The 19,048-nt window shown below is 45.7% G+C and overlaps 1 protein-coding gene across 8 annotated transcripts in view; it reads right to left on the bottom strand.

The window, feature by feature from the left end:
- Positions 1–12,163: 12,163 nt before the first annotated feature.
- The window catches only part of rapgef4a (Rap guanine nucleotide exchange factor 4a), a 98,573-nt gene continuing 91,688 nt past the window's right edge, over positions 12,164–19,048 (bottom strand). For 7 of the 8 annotated variants that reach the window (XM_079619792.1, XM_079619791.1, XM_079619795.1 and 4 more), the window contains 7 exons: positions 17,598–17,776; positions 15,989–16,079; positions 15,837–15,887; positions 15,670–15,757; positions 14,414–14,478; positions 14,274–14,328; positions 12,165–14,193 (listed from right to left, as the gene is read on the bottom strand). In XM_079619792.1, coding sequence (XP_079475918.1) covers positions 14,063–14,193; positions 14,274–14,328; positions 14,414–14,478; positions 15,670–15,757; positions 15,837–15,887; positions 15,989–16,079; positions 17,598–17,776 — 660 coding nt within the window. In that variant the 3' untranslated portion in view covers positions 12,165–14,062. Of the gene's footprint in view, positions 14,194–14,273; positions 14,329–14,413; positions 14,479–15,669; positions 15,758–15,836; positions 15,888–15,988; positions 16,080–17,597; positions 17,777–19,048 lie in introns of all 8 variants that reach the window. The other variant, XM_079619796.1, reaches the window with a different exon arrangement.

Genomic DNA, 19,048 nt, shown 5'->3' on the forward strand with positions numbered 1-19,048 from the left:
GACATTGGCTGATTGCTAGAACAAGTCTCACAGACACAAATCCAAATACATTTACAATGGGCCTTTTTAACAATACTACTAGTGCTGATCAATGGAGCTGCGTTTAGATGACATGGAAAATCCAGCTCAGACTCACAAAAAATAACCATATTCTTTCTTTCTGGGAATATAATCGTAACGTACTGATAGATAGACATGAGTTAGACATGTTCAGACACACATTAATTTAATTTAATTATGAAAAAAATATATATTTTTGATTTTGACAGGGACAGTAGAGAAGGCCCTGCTGGATCTGACGGCACACCACTGGTCGCTGTGGATATCAAATTTCCTCTCTTCAAGGTAATGCCTCCGTTTTTCCACCGCCCAGACCACAGTCGGACACTATTTTTCTAATGTGAAGTAATTTAGTTCTGCTCCTCGTAATCTCCTTGAAGCATATGCTATTACTCTTTCCCCCTCAGGTGTTTGCTGGGTGAGAATAGCTCCCAGTCCCACATCACTGGCATCAGTATGTACCTGAAAAGGTTGGTTGAGGTCAGGCTGCATCAATACAGGTGGGTCTTACAACACCTGTTTGATGGTATCAAGGCTCACTTGGCATTTCGGGTCCAGTCCCATTTTACTTCCTTCTTTTTCAGGTGGATTTAAAGGAGCAGTGATGTCGGCAAAATGGGGAATTAATTTGTGGTACCACCCTGCAAATCCCAAAAAGCGTTGGAGGGCTTTAAGGCCTTTGGGAGGAGGATTTTTTTCTGGGGTCAACCTCCATTCCTTTTACTGAGACAATGTGACCAAGGAACTTTAACAGTCGTTTAAAGAAATGACACTTCTTCATGTTAAGGGTAAGAGATGCCTAGTTGAGTCTCTGCAGTATAGTGTTCAGATGTTGTATGTGTTCCTCTAATGATCGTGAATAGATGATAATATCTAGACTGGGTAAACCCAGCCTGATCTGCTGGCGATTTGATTTCGCCCTGCAGCTCAGGCTGGAAACCTGTACATTTATCTATCCTGCTTCCTTTACAAATTTGCGGGAACCAATCACAAACTGGCTTATCCATCTGGCGCGCTATTGGCGGGTTTAACACGATGACGACAGAGAAGCGAAGTCTCTCGCACGACCGTCAATCCAATACCTTTTAACCTCTTGACAATACTCAATGGCTTCTTTTTAGCAAACAAATCGCTTGAGTGGGTGTAAATATCACTAACTTTCATGTTTTTCCTCTTTACTCCCTTCCTCCATATCCACCTGCCAGTATCCTGACTGTCCCTAGGAGGGACATAAGGCCAGGAAAAGGTGATACAAGGGAGGTATCGAAGTTCCTCCTCCCACGTATTACAAGAGCTAAGGTGGCAGGTTGGGGTCGTCCCAACCTTCCTGTTTGTTCCACAGTTGCTTAATGATGACTTTAGCTCGAGTCGTATAAGGTAGAAGCCAGCCAAGAGGGTCGTATTGGGAAGCTAGGACCTTATAGATATTCCTCAAAGTAAGAGTGTTATATACCACAGGTCGGTGTTTGTAGGACAAAGTGTCCGTCTGCCAGTTCCAGCTCAGACCCAAGCGTTGATTCAGGGATGTCTGACTTCTCCAGGCAGTTATCGACATAAAAACATCTCTCCACCGAAAACCGAATCACCTCATCCGTCTGGGGGTGTTGCTGTACATGACGTTGTAGTGCGTAAGTTGCACAGCATGGACTGGAGGTCGTGCCGAAGGGTAGTACCTGCCACTCAAGAATCTTGGGTGCCTCATCCATCTTCAGGTCACGCCAATGGAAACAATGGAAATGCTAACAAAAAACTCCCAAACTTTGATTGATCTCATATTTACAAATAAACCAGATAGGGTTACTAAAATATACAATTTAATAACAGGTTTGTCAGATCACAACCTGACTCTAGTTGCTAGAAAAATAAATAAATCCAGGTACAGGGACAAACAGCAAATAAATAATCAACATAAAATTTTCCATATTCCTAAGAGAAATCAAATTGCACTGATGAATGATTTAAATGAAATAGATTGGGAGTGTAAAGTTGACAGTATAGGCTGTGAGTATACATGCAATAATATTATTTTAACTTTACAGGAGAACGTTACTGTAACGAGGTTCAATGTGAAAATGCAGGGAAGGAAGAAGACAGGGGTCGGCGTAACTGGGACACTCGTTTATTTAAGTCCAAAGTTCAAAAAGAAAAGTGCGCACAGAGCGCGTCCACTATGCGTTCAGCACAGCAAAACTAAATCATAAATCCAGATTCTCTCAATGTGAATTCTCCCAGTTTCAGCAGCAGCAGACGAGGTCCCAGTCCAACTCTCTCTCTCACTCTCTCAATCCCGCCGGCTTATATCCGGTCTCTCCACGCCAATTACTGCAATCAGACACAGGTGTTCATCATCTGCACTTGACCTACTTACTCACCGCTCGGCTCCCTCCTCTCTCTCCCGCTACAGACTTCGCAAAACCACGCCCCCCTCGCCACATACCCCCACCGCCCGACTCACGCCGGGGAGCCATCCGGCCTGCAGCCTCCCCCCCCCCCTCCTGGAGAGAAAGTCGGCTACAGCCATCTGTACACCCGGCTTGTGGATCACCTGGAACTTAAAAGGCTGTAAAGCTAGATACCAACGAGTGATCCGCGCGTTGGTATCCTTCATGCGGTGGAGCCACTGCAGGGGAGCGTGGTCCGAACAGAGGGTGAACTCCCGCCCCAGGAGGTAATAGCGGAGGGTGAGAACGGCCCATCTGATGGCCAAACACTCCTTCTCTATGGTGCTGTACATCGTCTCTCTCTTAGAGAGCTTTCGACTGATGTACAGCACCGGCCGCTCTTCACCCTCCACCTCCTGGGACAGGACCGCTCCCATCCCTCTGTCCGACGCGTCCGTCTGTAGGATAAAAGGGAAAGAAAAGTCAGGAGCATGCAAGAGCGGTCCGCCACACAGAGCAGCCTTTATCTGAGTAAAAGCCTGCTGACACCGCTCCGTCCACTGAACCGTATCTGGCACTTCCTTTTTAGTTAGATCAGTCAGCGGGCTAGCGAGGTCCGAATAGTTAGGTACAAACCTTCTGAAATATTCCGCCAGCCCCAGAAACTGTCTAACCTCCTTTTTGGGCTTAGGTCTTGGACAGGTCGCAACTGCTGCTGTCTTGTCAATTTGGGGACGCACCTGTCCATGACCCAAGTGGAAGCCCAGATATCTAACTTCCACACGCCCAACTGCACACTTCTTTGGGTTGGCCGTGAGCCCAGCTCTCCTCAGCGTCTTCAGGACAGCCCGCAAATGCTGCATATGACGCTGCCAATCCCCACTATAGATGATGATATCATCCAAGTAGGCAGCGGCATATGCAGCATGCGGCCGGAGAATTCTGTCCATCAGACGCTGAAAGGTCGCCGGTGCCCCGAACAAGCCGAAAGGAAGAGTAACAAATTGGTGTAATCCAAACGGCGTTGTGAAAGCTGTTTTTTCTTTGGACATAGGAGATAAGGGGATCTGCCAATATCCCTTTGTTAAATCCAGTGTCGAGTAAAATCGAGCAGTACCTAGCTGATCAAGCAATTCGTCAACCCTTGGCATTGGATAAGCGTCGAATTTCGACACAGCATTCACCTTACGATAGTCCACACAGAACCGGATCGAGCCGTCGGTTTTAGGTACTAAAACTACCGGGCTCGCCCAATCACTGTTGGACTCTACTATTACTCCAATGTCTAGCATTGCCTCTAATTCGCTTTGAACCACCTTTTTTTTGTGTTCCGGCAAGCGATACGGCCGGCTGCGTACAACCACGCCCGGCTCGGTCTCAACGTGGTGCTGAATGAGGTCCGTTCGACCAGGCAGGAGCGAGAACACATCAGCAAACTCTGCTTGTAATTTTTTTACATCAGCGAGCTGGGAGGGTGAGAGGTGGTCTCCACCAGGGGCCAGGGCGAGGGATTGAGTTTTGAAACTCGCTTCTGGACCGAGATCCTCCTCTCCGCTCACCACCGTCGCCAGCATCACTGATTCTACCTCAGACCATTTTTTTAACAGGTTGAGGTGATATACTTGATGTGCTCCACCCCTATCTGTTCGAATGACCTCATAGTTGAGATCCCCAATTCGCCGTGTGACCTCGAAGGGTCCTTGCCACTTGGCGAGTAACTTTGAACTAGAAGTAGGGAGTAATACAAGCACTATATCTCCCGGTGAAAATTGACGAAGTTTAGCCCCCCTGTTGTACAGCCGACTCTGTTTGTCCTGTGCCTGCAACAAATTCTCCATTGACAGCCGCCCCAACGTGTGGAGTTTTGTTCTCAGATCCAGGACATACTGAATTTCGTTTTTACTATTAGAAGGTCCGTCCTCCCAAGTCTCCCTAAGGACGTCCAACACCCCACGGGGCTGACGTCCATAGAGAAGCTCGAAGGGGGAAAACCCCGTGGAGGCTTGCGGGACCTCCCGTACAGCGAACAAGAGGGGTTCTAACCACTTATCCCAATTTTTGGCGTCTTCCTGTACGAACTTTCGAATCATGGTTTTCAACGTGCGGTTAAACCGTTCGACCAGTCAGTCCGTTTGTGGGTGATAGACGCTGGTTCGAATCGATTTAATGCCCAATAATTCATAAAGTTCGCGAATTGTACGTGACATAAACGCCGTGCCTTGGTCGGTGAGAATCTCTTTCGGGATTCCCACCCGGGAGATTAGTTGAACCATGACCCCAGCATCGATGCCTCCCGTCACGTGCCAGGACGCCAAGGGCCTTCCTGCACAGTCAACCTCTTTACCCCAGGAACGTCAACACGGCACCCTCACTCAGGTATGTCGTCTGCATTACAACATTCCTCTTCCTCTATCTCATTTCCTTCCAGAATGGGAGCGCTTACCAGGGGTATCGTCTTGGGTTCTTCGCACAATTCGGTTCGGCTACACTCTTCAGTTTTGCCGCAATCCCCCCTGTTTCAACGGGGTCTTTCCAACTGTAGTAGACACTCAGGCTTCGGTACTTCAGCAGGAAATCTCTTCCCTCCTTCTCAAAGGAGTAATAGAGGAGATCCCTCCAGGGGAATCCGAGAGGGGCTTTTACAGCCGTTATTTCCAGGTCCCGAAGAAGGGCGGCGGTTTGCGTCCCATACTGGACCTCCGCCGACTGAACTTCGCCCTTTACAAAGGGAAATTCAAGATGTTGACGCTGAAAGCTATCATATCTCAGATTCGGCCAGGGGATTGGTTCGTGACGATAGACTTAAAGGATGCCTATTTTCACATCCAGGTTGTTCGGCGACACAGGCAGTTCCTCAGGTTCGCCGTTGGAGAAAGGGCGTTCCAGTACAAGGTCCTTCCCTTCGGCCTCTCTTTGGCCCCGAGGACATTCACAAAGTGCATGGATGCAGCTCTGGCCCCATTGCGGCTCCAGGGCATCCGTGTTCTAAATTACCTGGACGATTGGCTTATTTTAGCCCAGTCCAGGGAGCTAGTGGCCCACCACAGAGACATTGTTCTGAGTCACATCCAGTCTCTCGGTTTGAGGTTGAACTCGGAGAAGAGTGTTCTTGCTCCGGCTCAAAGCACCGTTTTCTTGGGGGTGAACATGGATTCCGTTCTCATGCAGCCCCGCATGGCCCCTGCACGGATTTCCAGCCTGACGACATGCTTGGCTCGTTTTTCACTAGGCCATCATATGTCTGTGGGCACCTGCCGCAGGATGCTGGGTCTTATGGCCGCGGCCTCCTCCGTACTACCGCTGGGCCTACTCCACATGAGACCCTTCATGTGGTGGGTAAAGCTCTCAGGGGTTCGACCCTCCGGGTCAACCCTTCGCCTACTGAAGGTATCGCGCAGTTGCTTTCGAGCCCTGTCAGTATTGCGGGACCCTCTTTTTCTTCGGAAAGGGGTCAGCATGGGTGCGGTATTTCGTCCCCAGATGGTTGCGACGGATGCCTCTCTCACCGGCTGGGGAGCAGTTTTCGAGGGCAGACCAGCGTGTGGGGTCTGGACTGGAGAGGCTCTCTCTTGGCACATAAACTGCCTGGAGTTAAGAGCCGTTTTTCTGGCTCTGCATCATTTCCTCCCTCTTTTGGAGGGGCACCATGTCATTGTCAGAACAGACAACATGGCAGTGGTGTCACATGTGAACTGGCAGGGAGGGTCTCGGTCGCGCACCCTAGACCGGCATGCGCGTCACCTTCTCCTGTGGTCTCAGAGCAGGTTCCTTTCTCTAAGAGCGGTTCATGTCCCAGGGGTTCTGAACCTCGCAGCAGATTTTCTGTCGAGACAGAAACTCAGATCGGGGGAATGGATGTTGAACCGCCAGACGATGGCCCTGATCTGGGAGGTTTTCGGGGAGGCGGAGGTGGACCTCTTTGCATCTCAAGAGTCGTCCCAATGCCCGCTTTGGTTCTCCCTGAGTCACCCGGCCCCATTGGGGATAGATGCGTTCGCTCACCCTTGGCCAACGCAGAAACTCTATGCCTTCCCGCCCATCAAACTGATTCAGGCGGTCTTGGCCAGAGTGAGAGAGAGCGGAGTCCGCCTCCTCTTAGTGGCTCCGTTCTGGCCTTCTCACCCATGGTTTTCGGAGCTAATTCCTCTACTGGAATCTTCCCCCTTCAGGGAAGATCTTCTGTCCCAGCTGCAGGGCAGGATATGGCATCCTCGCCCAGACATATGGAAGCTGTGTGTTTGGCCGATCAGAGGCCGTTAACATTAAGCTCTGGTCTCCCAACTGACGTTCAGGAGACCATTGCGAGTGCCAGAGCCCCTTCTACAAGGCGACTGTATTCTTCCAAATGGAAGGTTTTTAAGACTTGGTGCTTAGCACATGATAGGAGCCCAGTTAACTGCCCTGTTGGCTCAGTACTGGAATTCCTGCAGGAGAAGTTTGCTGCTGGGGCGGCTGCTACCACTCTCAGAGTTTATGTCGCAGCTATTGCAGCACATAGGGAATCGGATGAGATTCCCCTGGGTAAATTAAGATTAGTTTCTGCTTTTATGCGTGGGGTGAAGCGCCTGAAACCGGCTGGCTCCCCTAGAGTTCCCTCATGGGACCTTTTTGTTGTCCTAGAGGGTTTGACGATAGCCCCCTTTGAGCCCTTGGAGTCAGCTCCGGAGAGGATCCTGACTCTCAAGGTTTCTCTTTTGCTAGCGTTGTCCTCATTAAAGCGGATGGGAGACTTACAAGCCCTGTCTGTTAGCGAGTCTTGCTTGGACTTTGCCCCTGGCCTGGTCAAAGTTTCCTTGAGGCCGAGACCAGGGTATGTCCCCAAGGTTCTCTCCACAACTTTCCGCTCACAGGTAGTTAACCTTAACGCTTCCCACCCTCCTCCATTTTCTTCTGAGGAAGATAGGAAGCTTAACTTGCTCTGCCCAGTTCGTTCTCTCAAGATTTATGTAGACCGCTCAGGCGGTTGGAGGAAATCTAACCAGCTTTTGGTTTGCTTCGGTGCTAGCCGCCGTGGGCTTGCTGCATCAAACCAGAGGATTTCTCACTGGGTTACAGAGGCTATCTCGTTGGCTTACGGGGTGCGTGGCTTACCTTCACCCCTTAGCATTAGAGCACATTTCACCAGAAGTGTGGCATCTTCTCAAGCTCTTTTTAGAGGAGCACTTTTGGAGGACATTTGTGTTGCAGCAGGCTGGTCCTCTCCGCACACTTTTGTAAGATTCTATAGTTTGGATCTTGACATGACCCCGGGTTCCCAGGTTCTTTCTGTTTGAACTCTTCTTGGTCGTTGTCTCTTTTGTTTACCAGTCATATAAAGCGTTCTAGCTTGGCGAGTTTGGTAGTCCGTTCCCACTGCGCTATCCGCAGCGTTGAGTGAACCTATGAAAGAGAACGTCTCTGGTTACTTACGTAACCTATGTTCTCTGAATAGGGAACGAGACGCTGCGTTAGCGGCCAAGCTCCTCACGCTGCTGACAGTTTCTTTCTTTTCGGCAGAGAAATCTGAGGAGCAGATGGCGCGCGCGCAAATGTGATGACGTGAGTGCGTCGGGGCGGAGCCATGTCGCGCGGATGCCATCAGCCAATGAATTGGCGTGATTCTATAAGGCTTCAGACAATCGGCACATTCAGAGAATATCCCACTGCGCTATCCGCAGCGTCTCGTTCCCTATCCAGAGAACATAGGTTACGTAAGTAACCAGAGACGTTTTTCTGTGCAGTTATCTTGTTTTCAACTTTTACATTTTTTGTCCTGTACAGTAATTGATAACATGCAGTCAGAAAAAAAAAAAAAACTTGACCTTGAAATAAACGATTCAAGGAAATAAACGATTCATATCACTCTCAATCGAGTGATATGAAAGCAGTCAGTAAGAATGAATAGCCTCGATTTCTAAATAGGCTTAATAGGCTAACATAAGAAAAATACACGATTAATTCAATTAACATTAAAACTTAAAGGTATGCAGTTTATTAGACTATGTAGGCTGTACGTCTTGTGAAGCCGAGGGAATGAGATGTAGGTATAGGCATGACAGCGCGATAGAGTGACAGGCGCATATAGCCGTGACAGGTCGAGTGACAGGCGCATATAGCCGTGACAGGTCGAGTGACAGGCGCATATAGCCGTGACAGGTCGAGTGACAGGCGCATACAGCGGTGACAGGTCGAGTGACAGGCGCATATAGCCGTGACAGGTCGAGTGACAGGCGCATATAGCCGTGACAGGTCGAGTGACAGGCGCATATAGCCGTGACAGGTCGAGTGACAGGCGCATATAGCGGTGACAGGTCGAGTGACAGGCGCATATAGCGGTGACAGGTCGAGTGACAGGCGCATATAGCGGTGACAGGTCGAGTGACAGGCGCATATAGCCGTGACAGGTCGAGTGACAGGCGCATATAGCCGTGACAGGTCGATTGACAGGCGCATATAGCGGTGACAGGTCGAGTGACAGGCGCATATAGCGGTGACAGGTCGAGTGACAGGCGCATATAGCGGTGACAGGTCGAGTGACAGGCGCATATAGCGGTGACAGGTCGAGTGACAGGCGTATATAGCAGTGACAGGTCGAGTGACAGGCGCATATAGCGGTGACAGATCGAGTGACAGGCGCATATAGCCGTGACAGGTCGAGTGACAGGCGCATATAGCCGTGGCAGGTCGAGTGACAAGCGCATATAGCCGTGACAGGTCGAGTGACAGGCACATATAGCGGTGACAGGTCGAGTGACAGGCGCATATAGCCGTGACAGGTCGAGTGACAGGCGCATATAGCCGTGACAGGTCGAGTGACAGGCGCATATAGCCGTGACAGGTCGAGTGACAGGCGCATATAGCAGTGACAGGCGCATATAGCCGTGACAGGCGCATATAGCGGTGACAGGTCGAGTGACAGGCGCATATAGCCGTGACAGGTCGAGTGACAGGCGCATATAGCCGTGACAGGTCGAGTGACAGGCGCATATAGCCGTGACAGGTCGAGTGACAGGCGCATATAGCGGTGACAGGTCGAGTGACAGGCGCATATAGCGGTGACAGGTCGAGTGACAGGCGCATATAGCCGTGACAGGTCGAGTGACAGGCGCATATAGCAGTGACAGGCGCATATAGCCGTGACAGGCGCATATATCCGTGACAGGTCGAGTGACAGGCGCATATAGCAGTGACAGGCGCATATAGCCGTGACAGGCGCATATATCCGTGACAGGTCGAGTGACAGGCGCATATAGCAGTGACAGGCGCATATAGCCGTGACAGGCGCATATATCCGTGACAGGTCGAGTGACAGGCGCATATAGCAGTGACAGGCGCATATAGCAGTGACAGGTCGAGTGACAGGCGCATATAGCGGTGACAGGTCGAGTGACAGGCGCATATAGCGGTGACAGGTCGAGTGACAGGCGCATATAGCGGTGACAGGCGCATATAGCAGTGACAGGCGCATATAGCAGTGACAGGTCGAGTGACAGGCGCATATAGCGGTGACAGGTCGAGTGACAGGCGCATATAGCGGTGACAGGTCGAGTGACAGGCGCATATAGCGGTGACAGGTCGAGTGACAGGCGCATATAGCGGTGACAGGTCGAGTGACAGGCGCATATAGCGGTGACAGGTCGAGTGACAGGCGCATATAGCAGTGACAGGCGCATATAGCGGTGACAGGTCGAGTGACAGGCGCATATAGCGGTGACAGGTCGAGTGACAGGCGCATATAGCAGTGACAGGTCGAGTGACAGGCGCATATAGCAGTGACAGGTCGAGTGACAGGCGCATATAGCGGTGACAGGTCGAGTGACAGGCGCATATAGCAGTGACAGGTCGAGTGACAGGCGCATATAGCGGTGACAGGTCGAGTGACAGGCGCATATAGCGGTGACAGGTCGAGTGACAGGCGCATATAGCGGTGACAGGTCGAGTGACAGGCGCATATAGCAGTGACAGGCGCATATAGCGGTGACAGGTCGAGTGACAGGCGCATATAGCGGTGACAGGTCGAGTGACAGGCGCATATAGCGGTGACAGGTCGAGTGACAGGCGCATATAGCCGTGACAGGCGCATATAGCCGTGACAGGCGCATATATCCGTGACAGGTCGAGTGACAGGCGCATATAGCGGTGACAGGTCGAGTGACAGGCGCATATAGCAGTGACAGGCGCATATAGCGGTGACAGGTCGAGTGACAGGCGCATATAGCGGTGACAGGTCGAGTGACAGGCGCATATAGCGGTGACAGGTCGAGTGACAGGCGCATATAGCAGTGACAGGCGCATATAGCCGTGACAGGCGCATATATCCGTGACAGGTCGAGTGACAGGCGCATATAGCAGTGACAGGCGCATATAGCCGTGACAGGCGCATATATCCGTGACAGGTCGAGTGACAGGCGCATATAGCAGTGACAGGCGCATATAGCCGTGACAGGCGCATATATCCGTGACAGGTCGAGTGACAGGCGCATATAGCAGTGACAGGCGCATATAGCAGTGACAGGTCGAGTGACAGGCGCATATAGCGGTGACAGGTCGAGTGACAGGCGCATATAGCGGTGACAGGTCGAGTGACAGGCGCATATAGCGGTGACAGGCGCATATAGCAGTGACAGGCGCATATAGCAGTGACAGGTCGAGTGACAGGCGCATATAGCGGTGACAGGTCGAGTGACAGGCGCATATAGCGGTGACAGGTCGAGTGACAGGCGCATATAGCGGTGACAGGTCGAGTGACAGGCGCATATAGCGGTGACAGGTCGAGTGACAGGCGCATATAGCGGTGACAGGTCGAGTGACAGGCGCATATAGCAGTGACAGGCGCATATAGCGGTGACAGGTCGAGTGACAGGCGCATATAGCGGTGACAGGTCGAGTGACAGGCGCATATAGCAGTGACAGGTCGAGTGACAGGCGCATATAGCAGTGACAGGTCGAGTGACAGGCGCATATAGCGGTGACAGGTCGAGTGACAGGCGCATATAGCAGTGACAGGTCGAGTGACAGGCGCATATAGCGGTGACAGGTCGAGTGACAGGCGCATATAGCGGTGACAGGTCGAGTGACAGGCGCATATAGCGGTGACAGGTCGAGTGACAGGCGCATATAGCAGTGACAGGCGCATATAGCGGTGACAGGTCGAGTGACAGGCGCATATAGCAGTGACAGGTCGAGTGACAGGCGCATATAGCAGTGACAGGTCGAGTGACAGGCGCATATAGCAGTGACAGGCGCATATAGCAGTGACAGGCGCATATAGCCGTGACAGGTCGAGTGACAGGCGCATATAGCAGTGACAGGTCGAGTGACAGGCGCATATAGCGGTGACAGGTCGAGTGACAGGCGCATATAGCGGTGACAGGTCGAGTGACAGGCGCATATAGCGGTGACAGGTCGAGTGACAGGCGCATATAGCGGTGACAGGTCGAGTGACAGGCGCATATAGCGGTGACAGGTCGAGTGACAGGCGCATATAGCGGTGACAGGTCGAGTGACAGGCGCATATAGCCGTGACAGGTCGAGTGACAGGCGCATATAGCCGTGACAGGTCGAGTGACAGGCGCATATAGCCGTGACAGGTCGAGTGACAGGCGCATATAGCAGTGACAGGCGTATATAGCCGTGACAGGCGCATATAGCCGTGACAGGTCGAGTGACAGGCGCATATAGCCGTGACAGGTCGACTCGGTCGAGTGACATGAACTCTGAATGAAAAAAGACTTAGACATGTCAGTAAATATGCATCTTATGGCAGTTTATTTACACAATACACACAAAGGTACAATATTTGCTGACGAGCCACCAATAGGCTTTCGAAATGTGCTCACATGTTCTCAATTCACCAGTTAGTTTTTTTAAACTTCATGCTTAAGTTCATATAAATATCTTTATCTTTACATCCAGCCTCAAACTTCCATAAATCAACATAAAATAAAATAAAATCTAATTTAAAAATGAAATTCAAAATGCTTTGTGATGATTGATGTACGTAGTACGTTCAAAGGGTTGGGGTTAATGTTTCTGAAGGAAGTCTCTTCTGCTCACCGATACTGCATTTATTGGACCAAAAATACAGTAAAAAACAGTCATATATTTTTGCAATTTAAAAGAACGGTTTTCGATTTGAATATGTTTTAAAATGTAATTTATTCCTTCGATCAAAGCTGAATTTTCAGCATCATTACTCCAGTCTTCAGTGTCACATGATCCTTCAGAAATCATTCTAATATGATGATTTGCTGCTCAAGAAACATTACTGATTATTATTATTGTGCTGCTTCACATTTCTGAGAAAACCATGATAGATTTCTTCAGGATTCTTTGATGAATGTAAAGTTCAAAACAGCATTTATTTCCTGTCACTGTGATCAATTTAAAGGTACACTGTGTAGTTTTTTTAAGTATTATTTTATTAGCTAAAATCAGTGTCTTTATTCATAAATATGTCCTCAATGGTGTACAATTACCTCTGCCAATGATCCGACTTATCCTTGTAAGTGTTGAATTTCTTCTCTTTATTTACATGGGACAGGTAAGTCCATGGAGGATTCCATGTTGTTCCGCCATCTTGAAAACTATAATAGCAGAAAGGGACAAAAAGCACTAGGCTACCTCAACGCCTTTCCACAACGTGTTTTCGTCCAGAGCCAGCGTCACGAGACTGACACCAGCAGAAGCGAGCAAGGAGAGAGGTGTAATGCATGTCACTGCCCCGGCAAATTTGAAAGGCTGCACTGCACAGTACTTCATAATGCAGGATCATAATTATGCCGAGCCACAGGCGAAGGAATCCTTGTCGCCAAAAAAAACAAACAATTTTTTAAAAGGAAATGTGACCGGCGAATTCAAAAACCGAGGGTAAATATGGGGATAGCTTTTCCCAGGTGGAAAGAGCTAATAAAGGAGTTAATGAAGACTTTGAAAGGGACGCTGAAGTTTCCAGCTTTCTTCTCGACCGGTAAGTCAATGTTACGGTCTAAATTACAAGCTTTTTTCATTGCTTGGTTGTGTAATTCATTATATAGGCAGCATAACAGTAAAACATGTATAGTTAAACTCGATGAAGTGCTATTGGAAGACATGTTGTCATAGCTTCTTGGCACATAACGGCTACCGTAGTTGCAACACGCTTTTGATAAAGTGAGCACTATTCGTTTGAATGCAAAATACAATTTCAACGCTAGATGGGAGAAATTCCTACACAGTGCACCTTTAATGCATCCTTCCTGAATAAACGCATTCATTTCTTTAAAAAAAAAAAAAAAAGATTCTTACTTGCCTCAAATTTTTGAATGTAACTCAACATGCCCAGAATCTCATTCAAAGCATAAAAAAAGTCTCAAAAAGCTGCCACAGAACATACGCTTTGGAAGAAACTTCATTTTCAATCGATCCCAAACTCTAAAACACCATGTGTCAAACACAATCTGAAAATAAGAGGCAACATCTTATCTGTGGCAGAATATAAACCGAGGTCCAAACATCCTGTAGCCGAACACTGAAACGAAGCCACGCTTTCACACAACCAGCCAGAGAACGGAAAGCCCTTGAGCCGAGACGTGTTGGACTGGATATACGCTCATATACAGCTATAGCTTATTCACTGGCAGAGGTAAAGCAGCACTGAAGCATCAGGACCGGCGCGCCTCGATCCGGTGGGACAGCTGGGATAGCGTGCGCTGGTTGTCGATCACACCGATGTGACGCACATAGCCACGCACATCCTGATGGCTTTTACCCGTCACCTGTGGCGCTTCTTGATCTATAGAGAGAGAGAGAGATGCCTCAGGATCAGCTGAACTCAAACATGATTCTGATATGAAGCTCACACTGCTGTCTTACTGAACGGCTGACTCCGGCAGTATCTCATGATTCGGACTGTGTTAGCAATCATTCTCTGGAAAACACACACAGAAACATTCAGGACGTCTCTTTTAAAACCGTCTCTGAGATGGAGAGAGAGATTCCTTTGCGAAACTCACCATTTTCTCAAAGTTGACCAATCTGTCGGTAAATGTCTTGTTGCCCTCGTGAGTGAAAGTCATATCTGTAAGTGCAAACACGCAGATGTTCCACATTTTAAGCACTGATCAAATCTGCATCTTTTCTGGGTCATGATGAAACTACAGTTCTTCTAAACATTCTGTTTGTTTTGTGGATTTCAATTAAATATTGCAGTTACTGTAGGCTCTCATTACTTTGCACTGCATGCATTATAAATTATATGTAAGGGTTAATGCCCTTCGAGGTGTCCATTGTCAGGTTTTAATGGACGAGGTGTGAACCGGCCGACGCGCAGCGGAGGACGGTTGCCTCCGCCGAAGTCCATTAATACCTGACAATGGACACCTCGAAGGGCATTAACCCGCTTATACCATGGTCACTTGCCAAATAACACATTTTTAAAACATTAGTTTATATTTTAATTAGTTTTACAATCGAAATCTAAAGTTACAAGTTACAAACAATAACTTGGTTTCCTTGGTTACGCCTGACAGTTTATTTAGGTGTCCTCTATCACTTTTTAACGGACACCCTGCAGCCAATCAGAATCGAGTATTCACCCAGACCATGGTATAAATATATATATTCAAATGTACAGCATGGAAGAAGTGCATAAGTGCGAAGTTAATGTCTGAACACATTTATAGCCTTTTCGTTGATTAAGAATGATTTTTAATAATATATATTTTTTTAATCAAAATAATAATTATTGTCATAATTAATAATATTATTGTCTTAAATTAAATGATATATGTGAGATAAATGTAAGATTTATTATATATAATGTTTAATTATATATCTGAATATAAATATTTATTTGAATAATAATTTAAGTAAACCTTACAAATAGATGAGTGAATTTCTATTAATTAATATTTACAATGATTTGACCATTTAACCATATAATATTAAAACCAGTTTTAGATCAATTATAAAAAATCTAATTATCTAAAAATCAATTATTTAAATTTGGACTAAATTTATATTTATATATTTTTTTTATCTATAGGTGTGTGCTGTATTCATTTATTCATGAATTAATTAGAAATGTGGAAAATGCCACTAAATCATGTAAATCATAAGAAAATATGTTACACGCTCATAGTTTATTTCATATTTAATAGCTGTGCTGACTTTACTATTATTCAAAAGTGTTGTAAAGCCACTAATAAAGAGCATGTTTTAGATGCGTCACACATTTTGTCTGTGTTTGTGATTCCAGTGTAAAGTTCACCTTTAATTAATAAAGGCATGAAAGGGATGATGGGCGGCTCTAACTTGGCCATTGTAAGTCGATACGCTCTGTGATTTCTGGAGGGATCCTGCAATGAGAAACACAGCGTTCTCTTTAAGTCTCTTTAATATCGGGTGAAATGCTGAGCTCTGCCATGTTCAACTCACCATCAGGTTCTCAAACTCTCCATAAAACTTCTTGAACTTGCTGGGCAGTTTCTGTGAGAGAGCAAACTCTTATTCTGTGAGAGCTGCATCAGTGTTATAACGTGTGTGTGTCTATGATGAAGTGTGTGTGCATGTGTGTAGTGAATGCTCACCTCCCATGTCTGACTGAGTCGACAGACTGCAGGGTTTCCCAGGCCCATGATAATGGCGAAGAAGGAGTTCAGATTCTTAAACTCTTTACAGCTTAAAAAGAGCAAACACACACAGCATTTAGAAAAGTGCAGTCTGAACTCCATAGTATCTGATTAACCCTTACATGCATGAATGCTTATTACATATTCAGGTCTTTAGCGACACGGATCTATATTAACATGGACGGATCTCCTGATATTTTAATAACAATTACAATAGAATTATTAAAAAAAAGAATTATAGATATTTTGCTACATTTTTGGAACTTGGAAGGGTTCAATTTGAGCGGATGCTTTTTACACTCATCACTGTCCTCGTCATGTCCAGCTCACTTCCCAGTACATTCAGCATCTGCTCATATTCGCCATCTCAACAATATTCTCAAAACCGTCGTTTTCAACATTAGTTGAGCGGATTGTCATAGATCACTCATCAATATCTCTCTCTGGTCATCAAAGAACATCTTCACCTGAACTACTTTTCCCATCAGCCCTGTTCTCATTAATCATCTGCACCGGTGCAACCACTTCTCCTCTCTATTTAAACTACCATCTCAGTGCTCCTTGCGAAGTCTTGTACCAGCTACGGCCTACATCTCTGAGCGTTTACATTCAATTCTGGTTTCCCGTCCACTGCCTGCTATCCTGATCTCCGTGTTATCGTCTGAAAGTCAGAATTGCGTGATATAAAGCCACAATTGTGTGTTATAGAAATGAACTCGCAATTCTGACTTTATAACACACAATTGCGACTTTATATCGTAATTCTGAGATAAAAAGTCAGAATTGCGAGATGTAAACTGTAAAAAGTCGCAATTATCTTGTACATTTTTTTATTCTGTGGCGGAAACAAGCTTCCATAGCGGGTCGCTAGCAACCCTACAAACTTTTTACAAAAAAAAGAAAGAAATAAAAGTCATTCTTTTGTAATTACATTTTTTTTCTTGTTATATTGTTTATAATGAATAGTTTCAGGAATACTAAGAAGGTTGAAGTCTAACTTTAAAAAACGAGGGGGAGAGTAGTGAATGATGTATGCGTTTTTATGGTTAATACACATCACACATTGACACACAATTTAAAACTACATTTAAAAGAAAAGATAATATACTATTATTGAAATAAAAGTCCACATAAGTGCACTTGAAGTACACTTTCATGACTTTTAAAAGCTGCCCTTTGTAATAATGCCAAATTGCAAGTTTTACTTTAAAGTACATTTTAAATGATTATGTTTTAATAATATTTAAGTGCACTTATTTTCAATTGTGAGTTCATCATTACAAATGCGTAATTACAAATATATTTAAATATATGACACAAGTTTTAAGTTTAGTTTAGTTTACCATAAACACTTATCAGTCCATTTGCAATACACTTTTAACCATAATTACAAGATGCATGTCCTATATTTAAGTGGGTCAAAAAAAAAAGTTCAACTAACGTCATCATATGTCAATTTTAACTTTTAACATTGCAATTAAATGTCCGAAAAGATTACATTAACTCTGCAGAATAAAATGATTCATCACACACATTAACGTCACATGTAAAAAGCTCAAAGACTCACTGTGCTGCGATCTTGATGAACTTCTTGAGCAGTTGTACGCGTTTGCTGAGCGTGGGACACAAGCAAACCTCGGTGACCACCCAGAGCTGCACCTCATTAAACCTCCGCAGGAACAGGTCCAGGTTAGCCGTCGTCTTCTGGAAACGCGCACGGCCAAACGTGTGGTAGATCAGCTCGTGCTAAAACACAAATGCAGATTTACTAAAACTGACTACTAGTGTAGACCTGGTGGTTAATAAATGTAGGTAACACTTTATTTTACAGTGTGATTGTTACACATTACATGTAGTTACTATAGTAATAACTATAAATTATGCATAATTACATGCAACTAAGTCTGAACCAAACCCTAATCAAATAGTACATGTAGTTAATTATTACTCAGTACTTACAGTAAATGTACAATTACACTGTAGCAAGTACACACCTTAAAATAAAGTGTAACCTTCTGTCCCCCTGTCGTGAAAATCCAGTTTTTAATGTTGTTTATATGTCTATGTGCTGTTTTTAATCTGCTTTAAGACAAACCATGTGTAAATTCATAAGTCGACAGCATTGCTGAGTATTTTCTGCTTAAAACTGCAGTGAACCAAAGACAGTCTCAAAAACACGGTTTGAAATCGCTGGTGTTTCTGACGTCACAAACTACCTTGTAACCAATCAGATCAACGAGTGATCGTCAACCAGTGGATCTCTGAGTGAGTGAGTGAGTGGAGGCGGAGCTAATTTGCATATTCATAGAACCGCGTATACTAAATGAGGCAAGGGTGTCGAGTTACATTTAAGCTATTTTAATACACAAAGTTTTTTTTTTTAAAGGAACTAAAGGTTTGAAATATGTAATTTTGGTGATCAAATATGAGTTTTAAGCGATAAAGTTATTGACTACAGGGGACTTTAAGAAAATTATATACTTTTCTAAAAGAATATATGCAATTAGCTCAACTTTAGAGAAGGACTTAAGAGCACATATATATGAAATATCATAAATACTGTACCTTTATTGTCTTTGAAATATGGATAAAGTTTACTGATATATGTACTGACAAGCATTTATGATAAACTAAAATATACTTTAATGTAATTTCTATTGAAAAGTGTAAGTTATGTATTTAAATATGTTTGCAATTACACAGTGAAGCTGCAATTAGATATTAATTGTCATGATTAAAAAATACAGTTACACTTTATTTTAAGGTATTATTGTTACAGTGTATTTATATATTTAAGTACTGAGTAATAATAATTTATGTTCTTTCTACAGGGTTAGGGTAGGATTGGGGTCGGTTTAGGGTTAGTTGCATGTAATTATGAATATTTACTGTTATTACTATGGTAAGTACATGTAACATATGTAACAAGGACACTGTATATTAAAGTGTTACCAAGACTTAACATTTCCATCCGTTACTTGACATTACACATTACTAATTTGACATTATTACAATTGG

Source organism: Phoxinus phoxinus (assembly GCF_949152265.1).
Source record: "Phoxinus phoxinus genome assembly, chromosome: 7".
Taxonomy (NCBI): domain Eukaryota; kingdom Metazoa; phylum Chordata; class Actinopteri; order Cypriniformes; family Leuciscidae; genus Phoxinus; species Phoxinus phoxinus.